Source organism: Nothobranchius furzeri, chromosome 14, assembly GCF_043380555.1.
Source record: "Nothobranchius furzeri strain GRZ-AD chromosome 14, NfurGRZ-RIMD1, whole genome shotgun sequence".
Taxonomy (NCBI): domain Eukaryota; kingdom Metazoa; phylum Chordata; class Actinopteri; order Cyprinodontiformes; family Nothobranchiidae; genus Nothobranchius; species Nothobranchius furzeri.
In genome coordinates this window covers 35,325,044-35,345,981 of record NC_091754.1, presented here as the reverse complement: position 1 = coordinate 35,345,981, position 20,938 = coordinate 35,325,044, and the positions used below count along the sequence as shown (strand labels likewise).

Below are 20,938 nucleotides of genomic sequence, written 5' to 3'. Positions count from 1 at the left end.
TCAAGCTGTCATTGCCCACGTGAGCATTGAAGTCCCCCAGCAGGACAATGGAGTCCCCTGATGGAGCACTATCTAGCACTCGTCCCAGGGACTCCAAAAAGGGTGGGTACTCTGAACTGATATTTGGCCCATAAGCACAAACAACAGTCAGGACCCGTTCCCCGACCCGAAGGCGCAAGGAAGCTACCCTCTTGTCCCCCGGGGTAAACCCCAACACACAGGCAGAGAGTCTCGGGGCTAACAAAAAGCCAACCCCAGCCCTCTGCCTCTCACCCGGAGCAACACTAAATGTATGGTGTAACTAAGGTGAAGTAAGACTGAGAATGGTGTAGTGTGAAATGTTCAGAACCAGCAAATCCGGAGAAACGATTAGTTCTGATGGGAGTGAAGATGATGTTTTGCGCTAAGCTTTGGTTTGGGGATTTATAACACACATTGAGACGCCATTCTGCCGGCCTACGTACCCTTTGCGGAAGTCCCCGTTAGATCAGGAATGTCGAGGTCCAGCTTTACCTTCTCTGGAACCGAAGCCGGTAGGAAAAGCAACGGTTGTCGACCAGACCAGTCTTTGAGATACTTCCGGGTCACAACAGTTTTATTGGCATCTAGCGAGACCCAAAAAGGGGTGGTGATGGTTCAGCTTTTATTCTGAAAGGAACCGTTGCAGCAGGTGGAACATGCAACAGATTTAAGCCAGCTTGTCATTAGATTCTTTCGGCTGAAGAGGAAAGTTACGGATTGGCCACTCCGACAACTTCTCTAGAATGCTTTGAACTTACGTTAAGATGACGTGGGCATAGTTTTATAATTTGGATGTTTTGATTTACGGTCGAATCAAAAAAGGACAGATTTACCAAGCACCAACAAAACTACGCCTCGCGTAAGATCTGGAAGACTCTGATTGGATCAGAAAAAGGAAATGTGTCATGTGACTTAGCCTTACGTGAATGAGAATGTCTAGTGCAGCTAGTTTAAAGTTTTATTACTTATTATAATACTACTGATCATAAACATTGTCATTTCACAGTTTGGTTCACATTTTATTATTGGACTAACACTTTGTTTGATTAGCTTTATTAAAAATAGTTATTTTGATTTATTAAAAGAAAGAGTCCTTTGTCTTCATTCTTCTCTTGAGCTGGAAAGTAAGAAACAGTTTAGAAGCAAATGCATGACCTTGAGGCAGTCTCATGCAGATTAGATCTTCCTGAGGAGAGAGAAGGTAAATAACCTTCGGTAGAACAGCTCCTTCATGACGTTACATTGACCAATATCACTGATTTAATTTATTTGTTAAGAACATCAAGGTACCTTGCAGTGAACATTATAATAAAGTAAATTTTTCTAGCGCAGAGTGGAGCCAACCCATAGAAGCACTGATTTGATCTCATTTCAGAGAAAAATAGAACAGGTCAGATACACCTAATAAATAAAAGTACTGACATAAACTCAGGAATCTTGTTTCTTTGCTTCATTGTTCTGGTGCTGAAAATATCACTAATGCAGATCAAAGGAATTACACAGGGGAATACACCTCTTATTAATTATTTAGAAATTGGAAGACATGTTGGTCTTCCCTACATTTTCTGCAGGTGGCAGAGGCAGCAATTCTTTCTATTGATACATAAATTTACAGAATCATTTTAAATTTTAACAGGGGAACACTGCAGGATGGAGCGGTAAAATACATTGGGTCCCTAGCAAAAACCGGCGACAACAAGAAACTTTACGAGTCTGATGAAACCCGCTGATTTTCCATCGGGCAGTCACAGGACAGCTCCAGCGACCCAGTGGCTATGCAAACTAGCAATGGGTCAATCCTATCGAGCTCAGTCCGGCTCAGCAGAGGGTGAATGAGGCGAAGTCGTGCTCTGCTTAAGAAGAAGTTTTATTTTTCCGCTTCAGAAGAAGTGTCCAACGTGTTTTTACGCTTTCTCCGAGACATGCCACGTCGCTAAGTTGTTAGTGCCGTGCGCTAACACGTCACTGGTGCAGCATAACCTGCTGGAGGTTTTAAGGATTCCGATCGAAAACACCCGACCTCACGCTGCTCACACATCAATCTTAAGTTGTCTCTGTTGTGCTCACACTGTAATCAGGGTATCCGCGGTAGAGCCCTGCACTGAAGCCCTAGGTTCTCGGGTCGGCCCGGCCCAAGGGCCGGGCTTCGGGCCAACGACTGTGTAATTACCTCGGAAACGGGCCGGGCCGGGCGCCTTTATTTTTAATCAAATTCATTAAAAAAAACTGAAACACTTGAAAAAAGTCTTAAATTTGCTTTTCCAAATTTAAGGCCTTAAAAATCCTTAAAAATGACAAATAATCCTTAAATACAGTTTCCAAAGGTCTTGAATTACCAGAGACCCAATAAACAAGATTATTTTATTACTATAAAATTTTCGTGAATTTCTAGTTGGTGTTCAGCTTTTTTTTTGTGTATGATATTGGCGTAAGCGGAACCGTACACGTTCAGTTGGTTGTGAAACGGTGCTATTTTTAGATGAGCACATTAGCTGGTTAAGCTAGTGCAGGGGTCGGCAACCTGCGGCTCTTTAGCGCTGTCTAGTGGCTCCCTGGAGCTTTTTCAAAAATGTTTGAAAATGGAAAAGATGGCGGAAGGAAATAATTTTTTTGTTAACGTTTTTCAGTGCTGTAAAAATGTGTAGAAAAATATTAAATTTCAACATTTCTGTCAACGAAGATTTGCGTCAAGGCCTGCGGCACACATTTCTATCAGCAGGGCGGGATGCCAGGCAGGTGGCTGTTGTAAACAAATCGGCGGCTGTTTGATGGGCCATGGATCCCAAAGGGAAAAAGAGAAAAATAACAGAGGAGAACAGAGGATTCAACGTTTCTTGGACCGAATCATTTGCATTCATTGCCAATGCAGAAGGATTGCCTGAATGTTTGCTCTGTAACAAGAAGTTGTCATCCCTGAGAGAATTTAAAGAAGCCCATCACGATCACACACTCAACGGTGATTATTTACAAGGTGTAATCGTTGATATGCAAACTGCATTTGGGAGTAGATTTTGCGAGTTCCGAAAGGGAAATTGAAAGCCTCCCAACACCCGAGAAACTTGTTTATGACACATGGAATGCTCTTCCTGACAGTTATGGGAACATGAAGACATATGCATTTGGAGTATTATCCATCTTCGGATCAACATACCTGTGTGAGCAGATATTCTCAAACATGAACTACATCAAATCAAAATATCGCACCCGCCTCACAGATGAGAGCTTGCAGTCCTGCGTCAAGATTAAAGTTACATCTTACAGGCCCGATGTTGAGAAGCTGACCGGTGATGTCCGAAAACAGAAGTCACATTAAACGTGTAAGTACACAATTCTGTCATAGGCACATATTTAGTAACAAAGTGGCTGTTTTTATAAAGTGATTTCTGATTTTTGTCAGTATATATTTGGAGTGACACTTAGGGATATTGTTGTGTTTTGTTGCTCAGGTCCGAGGATAGCTGCGTTGGTTGCTTGTCAAAAGAGAAGAGGATGCTGCTGCGTTTTACCCTTGTACTGACTTGCTTGGCATTTTTACAGAAATCAGACAAACTGTATTAATTTGATTTTATATACTTTACCTTTTCAAAAGGCTGCTGTTTTATTTTTATAAATGCAGGCTGCCTTTTATTGCGCTCTGTTTGTTGCCCAAATGAGGGGCACGTTATCCACGTTCCATTTTGTTGTTGTTTTTTTGAATCTTCAAAATAAAAATGACATAAAAAATCGGATTTCTTTATTGTATTTCTTTAATTTCATCAAAGCAATGAAACATGATTCATTAATATTGTAATGAAGTTAAACTTGAGGCGGCGTCATACAACAGAGTAGTCACGTGGTGCGTCAATCTCTACAGGATGCTCTACAGGGAAAATAACATTTTATCATGAAGGCTCGTTATGTATTTTTAGCCAACTTAGTCATTTTGACAGTAGGCTAATGTAGATACATACAGCATGTGTTACCTTCATTATAAGGCTTATATAAGGCTTTTAATTTTTTGCGGCTCCAGACATATTTGTTTTTTTGGTCCAATATGGCTCTTTCAACATTTTGGGTTGCCGACCCCTGAGCTAGTAGTAGCTTGCACCATCGGGAAGTGCAAGTTTAATGGTAACTGGATGGCTAATCCCATGTTCGTGACGTGGTTAGCACCGGTTCCAGGCAATAGCTGGAAATTATTGCTTAAATTTGGTCAAAGTGGCCTTAAAAAAAGGTCTTAAAAAGTCTGAAATTTGGCTCCCTTAAACCTGCAGATACCCTGTGTAATACAGTATTAGATGCTGTTGAAGTCAGACATGCAAACCAATCAATTTTACATAAATAAGTGACGCTTAGCCTGGCGGGGGGAGGGAAATCTGGCGGGCCGCCAGGCTAATGAGCACTGGGGGAAACACTGCCAAGATCATCAACACTCATCTATCTTAATGCTATTGAAACATGTAAACCAAAAAGCGTTATATCCACGGCTACCTTTCTAATTTGAACTCAGTAACGTATGCTGTAACTTCACCTTGCCCTGCCTCCTTCTTGCTGCCTGCCAGCTGTGATCACAAGCAAAAACAGAGTAGTTCCCGCTGCTTCTTTGGGAAACAGCACAAAAAAAAAAAATCAACTTGGGATCTTGTAGGCGTGGCGCTGGGATTTCAGCCATGGCGGGCCGCCACAGCAACGCCTATGTAAGGGAAACACTGGGATAACTGTTGGCGACATTTCCTGCAGGTTAGCAAAACAATCCGCCTGCGCTCCGGACCTTCTGGACATTAGAAAGGGGAATGACATTCTGTCAGTCGCGAAAGAAAAGGCTCTCAGAGCTGGCTCCCTCTCAGATTAGCCAGAGTGAGTGACACACAATGTACCTGCTCACTGTGTACTTGCAGGTAATGTGCGAGTCATGAATGAATCATTGAATATTTGAGAATCAATTTACTGACTCAAATCACGATTCGCAACCCCAACTGACTCATGCCTTTTACTGTTAGCAAACTAATTTCATTAGTACAACTATATCTGGCTCATCATTAATATTGTTACAACAAACAACTAAAGCATTTTCTTACCTGTTCTGGGCTGGAAGCTCATTACAGTAGCATCGCTTTGCTAACAGCACTTTTGAGTCACTCACCCCCTCCCTTCCTGAGAGCTAGCTAGCGGTGCTAATCGTAGCATGAACGAATCACTCAGTTACTCCTTAGCCGGCTTCACTCAGAGGACGAATGACCCACCCTCTCTCTCGTGGAGTAGCCCCTGGCTGCATCCCGGAGATCGGGGCGGGGCTAAATGTGGGCGGGGTTAAAAGTTTAGAGGTGGGTGGAGACAACTATTTGACTCCTGCCCCTCTCTCAATGGAACCAGGAAACTGCGAGTAGCCCCTTTCTAAGGATTAGAAAGCCCTAAAAACCCACAAAACCCATGTAAAGCATAACATTGGTAATCAAATGACTTATTTGCTGGATGTCATGATAATTTTAAAGAGCAGATAATTACAGGCGCCATTTTTGATCCAATCTGTTCTGATATTTTTATTCTTTTTTCTACTTTTGTATGGTATGTGTATTTATAGCACATAGGTATTTGTGTCTTTTAGCTATACTTTTGGTACCTCTATAAAAGGTTCAAGCATTTATAAGACTATTCTTTGAACCTGTCAAAACCATTTTAATAGTTGATTTTATCAATGCTGCCTTTATTTTAATAGTCATTTCCCAAGTGAGTGTAAAACAGTATAGACAGACACGGGTAAATTTGTTGTACACTCCGTTATATCAGCTACATTAAGAGGAACAGAGACTTAAATTGTGTTGATACTTCTTAAAACATGCCAGGGTTTGAGGCGGGGTGGTGAGACATTGTGTGAGACACCCAAGAATGCAGACTAAATTTTTCAAAAAAGGTAAATTTAATAGAGCAAACAACAGCCAACACAGGAATAAAAAAAAAGTACAAACAAATGAACCAAAAAGCACACAAAAAACAAGAGAACCTCCAAAAAAACAATGTGAGGAGGAAAAAGAATGCAAAAACTGTGACACCGCTGTACTATGGCATTTCAAAACCAGAAAACACCTTCATCTTCCTTTTTTCCTCAATTTCTCTGCAGAACTCCTCATAGTCTGACTGAAAACTAAACATGAACAGGAACGGTTCCCTGCAATCGTTCATCTCCTCTTCATCTAGGCCATCACAGAAGCATAACCTCTCCACTGCCCTCCGGCAAGCTTCCCTGTCCATGGTGATGACCTGGGGAAGGGAAAGGCTTCCTTTGAAGGACCTTGTGGTACACCACCTTGCTGCCTCAAAGGTGTCCTCAAGCAGAGACTTCTCCTAATCAAAAATAAAGACAATATTAAAATTACTGCTGTCAAGAGATTAAAAACATATTTTACATTAATTATGTATGATCTGAAAGTAATCTAATCTTTCAATTTAATCTAATAACTGTACATAATATAAGCCTTATTTTCAATGCTAACAGCTAGCCAAACAGCTGATGCTGTGGTCTTTCCAATCTGCAGCACGGATGTGCGTCTGATACAGGAGAGAAGCTGTCAGCAGCCTTGATACTCAGCGACACACCCATTACATCCAAATGGTAACAATAACTTTGGAAAAAGTTGCAAGAAGGGTGAAAAAAACGGAGTAAAGATAACAAGGTCGCTGAAATAAACACTGCTGCAGCTAATCTCTCACCGGTCTTGTCACTGTAACGTCAACCCTTCAACTTATGAGTTTACATCAACCCTTCAAGAACAAGAAAAGAAATTGGTTTATTTAAAAGTCCCATAAAGAAGCAGTAGATTAAAAATGATAAACATAATTAAAATATATAACACGTTAATCATGGCTGTAAAAAATTAAATGCAAGTAATGGAATTATTTGACACCTCTAATTAAAATAAAGGTTGGAGAAGAAACAATGACACAAGAAAAGTCCAGTTCCAGCAAGTTCTCAGCCTCTGCTAGAAAGGAAAAAGATTGTGGTTCATAAAAAGCATATTAACGATGCAAGTTGTAAAAAAGATCAGTTGCTTAGTATTCTGGTTTAATGAAAATAGAGAAATGACTGAAAAACTTGCTTTGAAAAAAAAAGTGATCTGTCTGGAACGGTCTTAATTTTCTAATCTTGGCAAAGTAACAATTTCATTGTGCAGAAAGCGTGTTTTTCTAGCTGTGCATATGACAAAAGGTTGAATCTTGAATCTTCCCACATCCCATTTCGACAACCTAGGGGGTTGTGTACAATAATACTTGTTTGAACAATACCTGATGCTGCACAGACTAATTCAGTATGGCAGGACTTCTTAGGAGGGACCACTTCCAGGCCCTGAAATAAGTGAAGGAATTATGCTTCAGTCTGCAAGCAACAGTTGAACTACAAGAAATAATCAAATTGTCTCTCACCTGTTTTACTCTTTCCTCTCTCCGTCTTTTTCGTGCCTGCACTCTGTCTTCCTCAGACCTTGGTGATACAATGACAACATTCATTCACTATGAAAACATTCATGTTATTCTGTTGCTACTTGACTGAGCAAAACTTTTATATAATTACACACATCAGATTAGCACTCTAACCATAATAATAAAGCCCATCAGGTGTAGAACTCAGATATGAACATAAAAAGCTTAAAAAACTAACATATTTCCCCCCTGTAAAATATATTTTCCACCAAAAAGTAATCATGACTACACAACATATCTCCCCAAAGCTATAAAAGTGTTCCTACAGGTTTCTTCAACTTAAATTTAAGTCTGTTTAAGATCTTTCTAAAGCCATATGGAAAATTAATACCTATTTCACGGCACTATCAGCAAAAAAGTAAATAAATAAAATAAAATTATTGAACTAATTTCATTTATTTATCTATACAACTTTACCAATATATTTTGACAAAACACTGGGTGGGCACTTGGTAGAAGATCGGTTATATTTTTAAACAAATGGTTAAAAATATAACCGATCTGGTTTGACATTAGAACCTTAATAATTTTTGTTGCCTATATTTTAGTTTAATTTTAAGACATTTTTTTTATTATTGCTAATTTTATTACCCTAATTTCTTGCAGTATTTCTATTGTATAAAAGCAACAGTGCAAACAGTAAAGACACAAAATTGAAATAAATGTCTAAAAATAGTGCTTCTCTTGGTGTCATCACTTGTTTGGAATATTTTGATGAACTTCAGAAGAAAAATGCAGTACAGAAAACTTACATCCAACACAAATTTTAAGACCCAGATGCCAAAATTGAAGGGTTTCGCCAGTCTTTTAAAGGTATTACTTTCAAATTCATAAATTCATTAAGACTCCGTGGGAACCCTGTAAACATTTCTCCTCAAAAGTAAGTCGCCCCGCATGTGTAAAATAGGCTATATGTATCATCTAAAACTCATAATGGGAAAAAAACCTTTAATTTCCAAGTTTATAAAACGTTCGCCCAACATTGGTCCTCGATATTGTTAAAACAGAGAAAGAAAAATCCTAGCTTACCTCCATTTTGGCAGCTACTTCCCTCTGTCCCGACACCTGTCACAGCATTGCACACACACATATAGCATAGCGGTTTCCTGGTTCCATTGAGAGTGGGGCAGGACGCAGGAGTCAAATAGTTGTCTCCGCCCACCTCTAAACGTTTGACCCCGCCCACATTTAGCCCCGCCCCGATCTCCGGGATGCAGTCAGGGGTAGTTGCTCTCGTGGGGTTTCAGCTCATAGGAGTCACCCAGTGGAAGCTCGCAGTACTACACGACTCATTCACTCCTCCCTCACGCATCTTAGCTGCCGAATTCAAGTTTCTTTTTTTTACTAACTTCAAATCCTTTTACTGTTCAATAAAGTTAATTAGAACTAATTGTGCAAAAATATATTGTCTAGTTTTTCCAAATATTTGTCTTGGAAGTTTTTGATGCTCCTTTTTTTCCGTGACTTCCCTCTTTGCCTTTCACATATCTTTTTTTTTTTAAATGCATGACCTCAGTTCTTTGTTATAATTTATGTTGTCTGTTTTTGTTGTCCTAATAATCAGACTAAAGAGAAAATATATTAAATTTGTTCCACCACTATTTAAAAAATAACAATTTCAGTGTGTAAAATTGATCCTTTTCTATTTTTGAATCACTCATGTGAGTGGTAGGATTTACATGGAAAGAGAAGCAAATGAACTTTAAGTGATAATGTAGATTTTATTTTGCAGTCTGGGCAACTGACTCGATGACTCAAATGAATTGAAAATTAAATTTGGTGAGTGACTCATTCAAACTTGATTCAGTAAAAAGAATCGAGTTCACCATCACTCCCAGCTTGGGTCTGTATTGGGTACGCTTAAATAAAAGCACCATGTTTGAACGGGAAAGCTTTATATTCGGTACATATTTCCTATTTTTATATGATGATGATAAACAGCTACATTTTTATCTGTACATGGTGTCCTCTCTGTGTGAAGCAGCATCAGGCATTCCTACTCTTTGATAATGAGGGTGTGTACGTTCTAAGGTAAATACCTGTCTGAAAGCCTGTTGGGGCTTGCTTGGGAAGCTTTATGAAATGCTTCTAAAACAGGAATTTTGCATCCAGACTCCCAGAAATGTCCCAGGCCACAGTTTGATGTAATGAAGCTCATGAAAGGAGAAAGGTTAGCTGTGTTCTTCTGGTAGTAAATGAGACATTCTTATAGAAAACGAGTTGGTTCTCCTCGTTAGGAGCTCAGGTTAGCCTCTGGACATGGCGCATGGACATGGACATGGTTCACAGCTTTAGCTTTTACATCAAGTATTTCGGATGTTTCTATTAATAGTGCCCTTTGTAGACATGTCAACAAAGCTGAATCATAATGGCCCCCCCTTGGTCCAAGATTTGTTTACTTCTAATCACTCTGAACTGATGTTGCAACAGCTTTTGCATTTGGCTGGGCCAAATGGGCCATACCCACACCGGGAAAGGGTGGCTTGCCAACTCCGGGTCGGGAGAGAGGTCCTACCTCAAGTGGAGGAGTTTAAGTATCTCAGGGTCTTGTTCACGAGTGAGGGTAGGAGGGATCGGGAGATCGACAGGCGGATTGGTTCGGCGTCTGCAGTGATGCGGACGCTGAGCCGATCTGTCGTGGTGGAGGGAGCTGAGCCAGAAAGCCAGGCTCTCGATTTACCGGTCGATCTACGTCCCAATCCTCACCTATGGTCATGAGCTTTGGGTAATGACCGAAAGAACGAGACCGCGGATACAAGCGGCCAAAATGAGATTCCTCCGTAGGGTGGCCGGGCTCAGCCTTAGAGATAGGGTGAGGAGCTCAGACATTCAGGAGGGACTCGGAGTAGAACCGCTGCTCCTCCGGATCGAAAAGGAGTCAGTTGAGGTGGTTTGGGCATCTGGTCAGGATGCCTCCTGGACGCCTCCCCGGGGAGGTGTTTCGGGCATGTCCTGCCGGCAGGAGGCTTCCGGGTTGACCCAGGACACGTTGGAGAGGTTACATCTCCAATCTGGTCCGGGAACGCCTTGGGGTCCTGCCGGAGGAGCTGGTGGAGGTGGCTGGGGAGAGGACGGTCTGGAGCTCCTTAGTTGGGATGCTGCCCCCGCGACCCGGACCCGGATAAGTGGAGGAAGACGACAACGACAAATGGGCCATACGTCATGCAATTTATTCTCATGGGGTCTTAATATATACGTTTACACACATTTATTTCAGGGTTTCCACTTATGGTTAAACATGCAAGCTGCACTTTTTCTCTCATATTTTAGCCAACGTGCTGATGAAATGGAAATCTTGTGTCACCAGCTTTAGTTTTAAGTTGAGCAGTTGATGGTATGACACGTTTTTGAGTTGGATGTTGAACAGATATGCCTCATAGTCTGTTTTGACCTTCTCAGCTGTGATCTTTTGTGTGTTTCTATTGTTTTTTTTATTATGTAAGTTTTAATTTTTATATCGGAGTGGGTGACCAGGTTTTTCTGTTATTGGTACCAAAAAATCAGCTTACTATTGAAAAAATAAAAACGCTGACTTGTTTTTGGTTTCCAACTACTTCCTTTAAATTTAACTTGTTTTCACAGTTTTTGAGTTTGTCATTTGTGTAAGTGAAACCTCAGGTTCTGTTTTCAGACAGCACTTCTGTGAAACACTAATTCTAGGAAACCAGCCTACCAAGCAGCAGCCTTTCCGAGACGTTACATTTTTTTGGTTTTTAGCAGCAGATTAGAGCAGGTGACATGTCGGAGCCTGGCTCTACACATACGCTGCACATTTTTGCTTTAGCTGGGTTTTACCCCGATCATTGTTTCATGCTCATGAATCTCAGTTCTGCACATGAGCAGTAGTGATGTGCGATACCGCTGATTTCCTTTCCGACTCAGTACCTTGTAAAATGAGGTCCAGTATCAGCGATACTGATTCAATATCGAAACTTTGTATTTCATTTTTTTAAACAAAAACAAAGTAAAATATTTAGATTATAACTTTGTACAGGTGAGTCTGTGCGTTTGTTTCTGCACAGAAGTTATACTTTGGGTCAAGAACCCTCACTAATAGCTGAAAGTCTCCACCGTGGACAGAGGCTGCAGATCCTTCCCTATCATCTTGTGAGTGTTGTTGCTGTTGGAAAATTGTCCACATATAATATAGATACACAGGGGACATAAAACAATGAATGCTGTACGAGCATTTAAACAATTACCAATAAAATACATGATTAAATGAGAGGGCTGCGTGGTGGCGCAGTTGTTAGCGCTGTTGCCTCACAGTAAGAAGGTTACAGGTTCGAAACCCAGCTGCAGCCTTTCTGTGTGGAGTTGCATGTTCTCCTCATGCATGCATGGGGTTCCTCCGGCTACTCCGGTTTCCCCCATAGATCACGCCATGCCCTACAGGTTAATAGTTGTACGTCGCTTTGGATAAAAGGGCCAAATAAAAAAACATAAACATAAGTGCTGAACAGTGGTGCAGTGGTTAGCGCTGTTGCCTGCAGCAAGGCGGTCCTGGGTTCACATCCCGGCATGGGGTCTTGCTGCATGGACGAGGTCCTGCCCCAAGTGGAGGAGTTTCAGTATCTCGGGGTCTTGTTCACGAGTGAGGGAAAGGTGAAGCGTGAGATCAACAGGCGGATTGGTGCTGCGTCTTAAGTGATGCGGGCGTTGTACCAATCTGTTGTGGTGAAGAGAGCTGAGCCAAAAGGTGAAGCTCTTGGTTTACCAGTCAATCTATGTTCCTACCCTCACCTATGGTCACAAGCTTTGGGTAGTGACCAAAAGAATGCGATTGCGGACACAAGTGGCGGAAATGAGTTTTCACCTCAGGGTGGCTGGGCTCTCCCTTAGGGATAGGGTGAGAAGCTCGGTCATCCAGGAGAGGCTCGGAGTAGACCCGCTACTCCTCCACATCGAGAGGAGCCAGTTGAGGTGGCTTGGGCATCTGGTCAGGATGCCTCCTGGACGCCTCCCTGGTGAGGTTTTCCAGGCATGTCCAACTGGGAGATCTAAAGGAAGACCCAGGACACGGTGGAGGGACTATGTCTCTCCCCTGGCCAGGGAACGCCTTGGGATTCCCCCAGAAGATCAGGCCCAAGTGGCTGTGGAAAGGGAAGTCTGGGCCTCTCGACTTGGGCTACTGCCCCCACGACCTGACTTCGGATAGGCGGAACAAAATAGATGTATGTATGGACGTTTGTTCTGTGTGTCTTTGTGTTGCCCTGCAATGGACTGGCAGCCTGTCCAGGGTGTACCCCGCCTGTTTGCCCAATAACAGCTGGAGATGGGCACCAGCCCCCCGCGAGCCTGCGTGGGAAGCGCGTATGGATGGATGTATACATTATTTAATATATTTGTTTATACCTATATCTTGAAATATTAACCATCAGTCATAATACATTGACTAATTGAGAATAAATCATTCAAACTGTAATTGTTTAACTGAAAAGTCGGAATCTCTGAGTTCCGAGGAGAAAGCGAACGCACCATTAGCACTGAAAGAATCCAAGAGAGATGTTTGTTTCCCCTTCTTCCTCTGACCACCTCATCATGACGTCTTCATTAATTATGTATAGATGTTTAATGAGGTTTGTGGTGTTACTGCAATACCTCACAGTCTTCCTACAGTTAACATACTTATTCGTTGCTGTTAGTAGAGCTAAAGTAGCTCCACTCACGGGTCGGTTTATGTTCTGCCATGTTAACTCTGGGCAACCGTGAGCTTCCAGGTGCAGCATAAACAGAAGAGAGGGCAGTGTGTGCCCCCAGTGGCGGCTTAAGGTATTTGTATTGTGCCATATCACGCACAACGATTGGCAGAAGTTGTTCCAATCAAAGAAACGTAATTTTTGAAAAATGTCCCAAAAACGTATAACTTCAAATGACTCAAATATCAGTACTTTAATGAGATTATAGATTCCAAAACATAAATAGCTGGAAATGGAGGGATCGATCTACACATCCCTAATGAGCAGGACAGCCGCATTAACAGAGACCAGGCTCGTACGCACATTTTCCAATTGTTGCAGCTGTAACACCCACAGCCTTTCTGGTTTCCCATCTTCACCGTTTTCCTGTGCCCCTAGTTTCTGATCGGCATCCGAGTGAGTCATCCTGTGTCTGAAGAGATGTGAAGCCTCCTTCATCTGATGAAAAGAAAGCATTTGTTTTCACTTACACACACACACACGCACACACTCTGGTCTCCAGTCACACTCTGTCTGTCTCTGGAGAGTTTCCAGACTCCCAGCAGGTCTCGCTGATGTGATCCAACTCTGAACTCTTGTTGTTCTCACATCACAAGCTGTGTCAATGCTTGGGATAGGTTCTGTTTTTACTGATTTATTGTTGCATCTGAATAAAATTGCTATGATGCTTTTCATTACAGCTTAATGACAATATGGAGTTTTAAACCAGAGAGAGCAGGTTTTAGAGTTTCAGACACCAGCAGACCTATAAAAATACTATAAGTGATTAATTATCATGACAATCGGGTTTTAAAGGTGAGATATGAGACCTAACCGTCTGAACTATGCACCCCATGCATCTACTCACGCAAACTTGGGTCACCTCAGCACAAGTTATTAGTCGTTCCAAGTGTGAAATGCACAGCTAAAGGAGGCGGAGCCTTCTAGGTCTTGGCCCCTAAGCCGTGGAATGGCCTTCACCTTCACTGTCGGGTTTTAAGAGTCGGATGAAGTCTGATTTTTATTCTCTGGCGTTCCATCAGCAAGCTTGTATCAACATTTTAGATGATTGAGCTATCCAGTTTTGTTCTGTTGTTTTTTTTTTTTATCTAGAGCTGGGGCGATAATCAATAAATCAATTAATCACACAATACATGAAAATGAACTTAATGATCTTTCCAGCTTCAAAATATCAAGGTTAACAAATGTACAACTCTATTATTTATTATCATTGTTGAAGTGCAGTTTTAGTTGTTGACAGTGGATAGGCCATTGCGTTTATTGTTTTGGAGAGTAAAAGTCCTTATTTATTTATTTATTTAGAAGTTCTGGTTCTGGACATTCCAATGTTAAATAAAGGTTTAATAGTTGCATTTTAAAGGGTACTTGCATTATTATGATATATTAACTTCACATAAGTGGTTGTTTTGGTCTTGATAATGTCTACAATAATATTGTTTATCGACAATAATTTTTTTGGACCATATATCGTCCAGCTAAATTTGTTATCGTCCCAGGCCTATTTATATCTTTTTTGGCCCTCGCAGGGTTTATTTTTGTTATGCGGGTAACAGCACTCGGGTTCGACGACTGGTTGATGAAAAGTGCATTATCAGTAAAGTTGATGATGAGCAAAAATAATTTCAATCGCCTCAGAAACGTAAAATTCTCGAATCGTCAAAATGATTGGCTCATAATCCATCCATCAGACCGCCCCCTCCCCCTGCTGCACAGAACACCCCCTGTGTGCCAGAGTCGGTGTTCTTGGCTTAGAGCAGCAGAACAGGAAGCAAAGCCAGAGCCGGTCTGCCTAGTGCCACAGACAGAACGTTCCCTTCTGTTTCTAATCTCATTTAAGGAGGTGTTTACATGTTCTGTTCATGTTTGGAAATGTTTAGGTGACAGAGCTGTTGTCTGCGCTGTAGCTAGTGGGGCTTGCCCCATACTACTGATGTCGCTGAACTGTTGTGATTTTGAAGCTAATAATTTACCAAGAAAGCTAAAAACAGCCTTGTTTTTCACCATCAAAACACCACACTATATTAGCTAGCACACTAAAATGTTACGCGGGTAAATATGTGTGTTACATTAGGAATTACACTATTAAAGGTGCCCAATGTTATGATTTTATGAGTGTCTGACAGGATCTGTTGCATCTGGTGTTATGTCATGTACAGTGACCTTCGATTATTTGGTCTCTGGGGTCTTGAAGCTTTAACCCTCCCACTGTCTAATGGGTGTGACCCCGCGAGGAAATTTGACCATCGAGCAGGGTTGATGGTTTATCCCTTGGGTACATGTGGCAGGGGTGAGGAGTGAGCACCACGTGGACCTCAAGGGATAAACCATCAATCCTGCTCAGTGGTCAACTTTCCTCGCGGGGTTGCCCATTAGACAGTGGGAGGGTTAAGGAAGGGGTCAGACCTTTGAATTATTATTTTTCACAGTGTAACTTGTTCTAATGGCTCTTACCAAGGTGGACTGCACCTAAGCGATTCTATCTGAATTTTAAAGAGCCACATATCTGATCCTTTATTACAAGTTTGTAATGAAAACAGTTGAACACGATTGCATCTAACAAGTCCGTGTCCTGTTCTTGCTGCAGGATACAGAGGCGGCTCTGGTGGTGCGTCAGCGGTCTCGGGCCTGGTGCTGGTGTGTGTGCCTGGGCATCGCCCTTTTTCTGTCTGGAGTGGTGGTGGCAGGAGCCTACCTGTACCGCTACTACGTCGTGGAGGTGAGCACAAGTCCCCAAGTCAGAGAGACTAAACATAGATGTCAAAGCAGGTATTTCAGGTTTCTCCTTCTTTTTTCGAGTCTCTAAAGGTGGAGTTTCTGTAAATGTGTCACATGACATGCTTCCATCCATACAAGAACATCTACCAGTAAAACACAGTGGAGGAACCAGGACATTTGTGATTGCTTACAGCTCACACCTCTGGTCTCTAACCAGATATGCAACATCTCTGATATGTGAAAGAGGTCTGGTGGGGAGGAGTTGTTGAGTGAAGTGTGAGGTAAACGTGCAGCCAAACATGAGAGGGACCGATGGCTCAGCCACCTTTCAGAAATAATTCATTTATTCTCCATGACTGTACTTATTTGGCTGATTGAGAAAGATGTAAGCATGCTCTGCTACAGACCCCTAGAATGTCATCAGTTACATCTGGGTGATCAAGCGCATGCACACGATGCTGGGGGGCAAAACCCCCAATCTCCAGTCATTATCCAGAGCTATATTTCCGCCATTTAAGCTAACTAATTAAAACCTAGATCTTGCTACTTGAAATCATCCAACACATCTTTGTGCAGATGATCAAAAAAGCTAACGGTGTTTAGCGTAAAGTTTGCAGATCTGTTTGAAATGGCTAACAAGCTGTAAGGTGACAGTCCTCCTGTGTGCCAGCCATCTGGACTTAACACAGCAGAAGCAACGAAAGGAGTGACCGGGGATATGGGCACGTGATGTCACATGTCAAGGGGTCACCATAGATGCACATTAATGAAATCAGTCGTACATCCATTCATCTATTCTTTCATTCATTCATTTTCTTTACTCACTTGTTCCTGTACAGGGTCACAGGAATCTGATCTCCAGCAGTCATTGGGCTGACCCTCAACAGGTTAGGAGTCCTTATAGTAAAGATTATGACCCTACCACACACACACACACACACACTGCTGGTGACAATCAGTAACCAGTTATTCTGTCATGTATGTCACTGATCTGGGTGTGGAAACCCACACATGCTCTGGAGGGACTGTCATCCTTGAGCAGAAATGCCCCAGCTGGGTGTTGAACTTGCAACCTCCACCATGCCACCCCCGTGATCATTCATACTTTGTTTTGTGTCCCAGGTGTTCCACAAGGAGAAAACGGTGCAGCACTCTGTGACATGAGTTGTGTGTGTGTGTGTGTGTGTGTGTGTGTGTGTGTGTGTGTGTGTGTGTGTGTGTGTGTGTGTGTGTGTGTGTGTGTGTGTGTGTGTGTGTGTGTGTGTGTGTGTGTGTGTGTGTGTGTGTTTTGATACATGTTCCCCAAGATCAATGGTCTTTATATTGTTGAGCATATGTGCTGTACAAACACACTAAAGTATGATGGTAACATGTTGTAGATGTTTAATTCTTCAGTGCGCGTACGACTAGATGCAGAAATACAGCCGAGTGGTCCTAATCACTTCCGCTGGATCTGTTAAAACACTTGACATATACATATATGGACAATGGGTTTCCATAGTCTCCAATAACACGTTTTTGAGGGGAAATGGGAGGTGGCCACCACCGCCATTTTGACCGCGTCACAGGTTCCGTCATGCCCAGACAATTCCACAAAAGGGAAGAGAGGTGGAGCTGAGGGTGGGGCTGTAAGGCTGGTATCAACTGACAACACCCGGTCGAACTAGCTACAAGCTAACCTGAAGCTAACCCAAAGCTAACGCGGAGGTGGGAGCTAAGCTAACGGAGGTAGCAACCTAGATACAACCGGAGATAACTGTGCACAACACCAGAGCTTCTGAGTCAGAGATACACCGGGCTGACCACTGGGTAAAACCGGGTGGAACACAGAGGTCTCCGAGAGCTCCACAAGCCAATAGTCGGAACCCAGCTCCACCAACATGTTATATTTCAACCCATTTTTTAAAGTGCAGCATTGTGTTAAATGCACTGGGTTTTACCCTATTACATTAAAATTTCATGGTTAAACAGTACATGTTAAAATCTAAGCTCAGCTCGGCAGTGACCTAAAATACATAAATATAATTTTACTTACTGAAAAAAACGAAGTGGAGACTCCTTGGACGCTCTATTAGTGCAATTAATGCCACAGCAAGTCATTTTGTCCAACAATTGCACAAAAAAAATCCAAAACAGAATACACAAACACAGAGACTCAAAATCCCAGAACAGTTTCCAGGCCAGACCGAGGCTCTATTGAGACCTTTCCCCGGAGCTAGCTCTGTGGTCACGTGGGTCTGACGCTCATTAATTATACAGAATTTTAGGCTTTTAATACACTTAAACAGAACAGTGAGAAAAAATCCACCCCCCTCAGAGTTGTCATGAGTGTAAACTAGATAATTTAAACCAAAAACATGTTTTGGTACCAGGCTGTAAACATGTTTATTTCTGCTGTGAAATTGGTATTTTTAACATGGAAGTCAATGAGGATTTGCTCGCTTCTGACACCAGCCCCCAGTGGATGAGGGTGGAACTGCAATTTATTTCATTTCCGCATTTGCTTTAACTTTTCACCTGCATTGTGGGGGCTTGGTTAAAACACTCGTGTGCAGATCAGTGTCCAGTTATTTTCACATGGAGTGTTCATGATCTGTGAAGATGATGCTACACCTTTCATCAGGAAGAAGATCCATTCAGCCGAAGCAGAAACACATCAAGAGATGTTCAGCTCTGCAAATGTTTCTAAAGTTTTTGTTTGTTTCTTCTCTCGTTAAAGCAGGATAACGAGGTCTTCATCTGTGGGGTGAACTACCACGAGAATGACTACATGATCACTGAGGAAGAGGAGGTTTGTTAAACATCTAAATGTTTCCCATCCTTTTAAATACTAGATGCTTTTAAAACCCTCAGGACTGTAAAACCCACCAAACGTTGTGTGTTGATGCACAGATGATGGAAGAGCAGAGTTTCCGCCAGCGGCTGCTGCAGGAGAGAATCCAGGTTCTGGTGCCAGACCAGGTGGAGATCATTCATGTCCCCGTGCCTGACTTTGAGGATGGAGATCCAGCAGACATTGTCCATGACTTCCAGAGGGTAAGGTGTCCCCAGCCAATCCTGCCCAGATTCCTGTCACTCAGTCTGAATGTGTGGACAGAATTATTTTAGAGCATGGCTAAATAGACCTCCTGGTTGTTGATCAGCAGGTTCCTGGAGAACTGGTGCACCGCTGCTGTACCTTTGGTATATTGTTGTTTGTTTGGTCTTTCTAGCTACTTTAACAGTGTTGTTGGTTCTCAGAGGTTGACTGCCTACTTGGATCTGAGCCTGGACAAGTGCTACGTCATCCCCCTCAACACCTCTGTCGTCATGCCTCCCACAGACTTACTGGATCTCCTCATCAATGTCAAGGTAACAAGTTCTATTTATTTAAGAAGTCTGTCATCATTTGAGGTTAAAGTGCCTGATTGTTCCTGGACATAATATAAAATAGTCTCTGAGAGGTTCGTGCTGTATTTTTCCATGTAGGCTGGCACCTACCTGCCCCAGTCCTACCTGGTCCATGAGGAGATGGTGGTGACCGAGCGTCTGGAGAACATCGAAAACCTCGGAGCTTTCATCTACACCCTCTGCCGCGGCAAAGACACCTACAAGCTGCAGCGCAGAGACAGGATTCTGGGTGTGTACACTACCTAAGCCCTAACACACCTACGGGTGGTCCATGTGTGGTAGGCAAACCATCTGCAGACAAAAGTGATGAAGATGGAGAGAAGTAGGGTAGAAGCAAAGATGCAGTCATAAAGTGGAGATCTTAGCAAACACGCCTTTACTCATCATAGTAAAGAAGGTTTTCCTGTCTTGCAGGTATGCAGAAGCGTGAAGCTCTCACCTGCCACAAGATCCGTCACTTTGAGAACACGTTTGTGGTGGAAACTCTGATCTGCGAGCCTTAAGATGCTGCATCACCTCTCCATGGGTCTTAATAAAGCCAGGCGTGCAGAGACTCTGGATCCTCACCTGTCTTTTGTTTTTAGTAGCTGGAGTGAGTGAGTGAATGAGTGAGTGAGGGGAGTGCAATGTGAAGTTGTTGGTAAATCTGTGTTTGAAAAAGGTGAATCTTGTATTTGTCCACTTTCTGTGCGGGGATAGTCTGGGAATCTTATTTCAGATAATAAGTAGCTTCAAATCTACATTTATGAATCAGTTTATTCAAGATAACAGCAAAAAGACCTCACACTGCATCTTCCTAGACAAAAGTCAGCTGTTGGCCTTTTTCGTATAAAGTTCTAGAGACGGAGCACTTTTTGTACTGCTGATACTGGCTGTTGATTTTCAGTGATTAAATGTCGTTTTTGTCTGCTGTAGCTATTAATACACTGCATCAGTTCTCTTCTAAATATAAAACTGGAAGTGTTTTACTGGTTTAAATAAAAACAGCAGCACGTGGAAGTGAGCACACGTATGTTCACGTTTTTCCACAGCTTTTTTCTAAATTTAAAAATTTTTTGATAGCTTTTCTTCTACTAAGTTGTGTATATAATCTCTAAACAAAGAAACCAAACAACACAATAAACAACCCAGAAAAACCAAATTAGTGTTGTTCTTTTTGTTTACAGGTGCTGGCCAGTAAATTAGAATATCATCAAAAGGTTGAAAATATTTCAGTAATTCCATTCAAAACGTGAAACTTGTACATTATATTCATGCAATGCACACAGACCAATGTATTTCCGATGTTTATTACGTTTAATTTTGATATTTATAGGTGACAACCAATGAAAACATCAAATCTGGTATCTCAGAAAATTAGAATATTCTAAAGGCCAATGAAAAAATGTTTGTTTCTCTAATGTTGGCCAACTGAAAAGAATGAACATGAAAAGAATGTGCATGTATAGCACTCAATACTTAGTCGGGGCTCCTTTTGCCTCAATAACTGCAGTAATGCGGCGTGGCATGGACTCGATCAGTCTGTGGCACTGCTCAGGTGTTATGAGAGCCCAGGTTGCTCTGATAGTCGTCTTCAGCTCCTCTGCATTGTTGGGTCTAGCGTATTGCATCCTCCGCTTCACAATACCCCATAGATTTTCTATGGGGTTAAGGTCAGG

The 20,938-nt window shown here is 42.2% G+C and overlaps 1 protein-coding gene and 1 long non-coding RNA gene across 5 annotated transcripts in view; one reads left to right on the top strand and one right to left on the bottom strand.

Moving 5' to 3' along the window:
* The window catches only part of itm2bb (integral membrane protein 2Bb), a 39,441-nt gene extending 19,020 nt beyond the window's left edge, over positions 1–20,421 (top strand). Inside the window, exons 2-8 of one of the 4 annotated variants that reach the window (XM_054746581.2) lie at positions 15,760–15,891; positions 16,730–16,777; positions 18,613–18,681; positions 18,783–18,926; positions 19,131–19,241; positions 19,359–19,509; positions 19,695–20,421. In XM_054746581.2, the coding sequence (XP_054602556.1) occupies positions 15,760–15,891; positions 16,730–16,777; positions 18,613–18,681; positions 18,783–18,926; positions 19,131–19,241; positions 19,359–19,509; positions 19,695–19,783 (744 nt within the window). In that variant the 3' untranslated portion in view covers positions 19,784–20,421. Of the gene's footprint in view, positions 1–15,759; positions 15,892–16,729; positions 16,778–18,609; positions 18,682–18,782; positions 18,927–19,130; positions 19,242–19,358; positions 19,510–19,694 lie in introns of all 4 variants that reach the window. The other 3 variants (XM_015965800.3, XM_054746583.2, XM_054746582.2) reach the window with 3 other exon arrangements.
* LOC129163718 (uncharacterized) lies at positions 7,115–8,592 on the bottom strand. Its single transcript, XR_011516208.1, has 3 exons — positions 8,506–8,592; positions 7,420–7,477; positions 7,115–7,342 (listed from the first exon to the last, which is right to left on the bottom strand). It is a non-coding gene; the product is annotated as an uncharacterized lncRNA (long non-coding RNA).
* Positions 20,422–20,938: the final 517 nt, after the last annotated feature.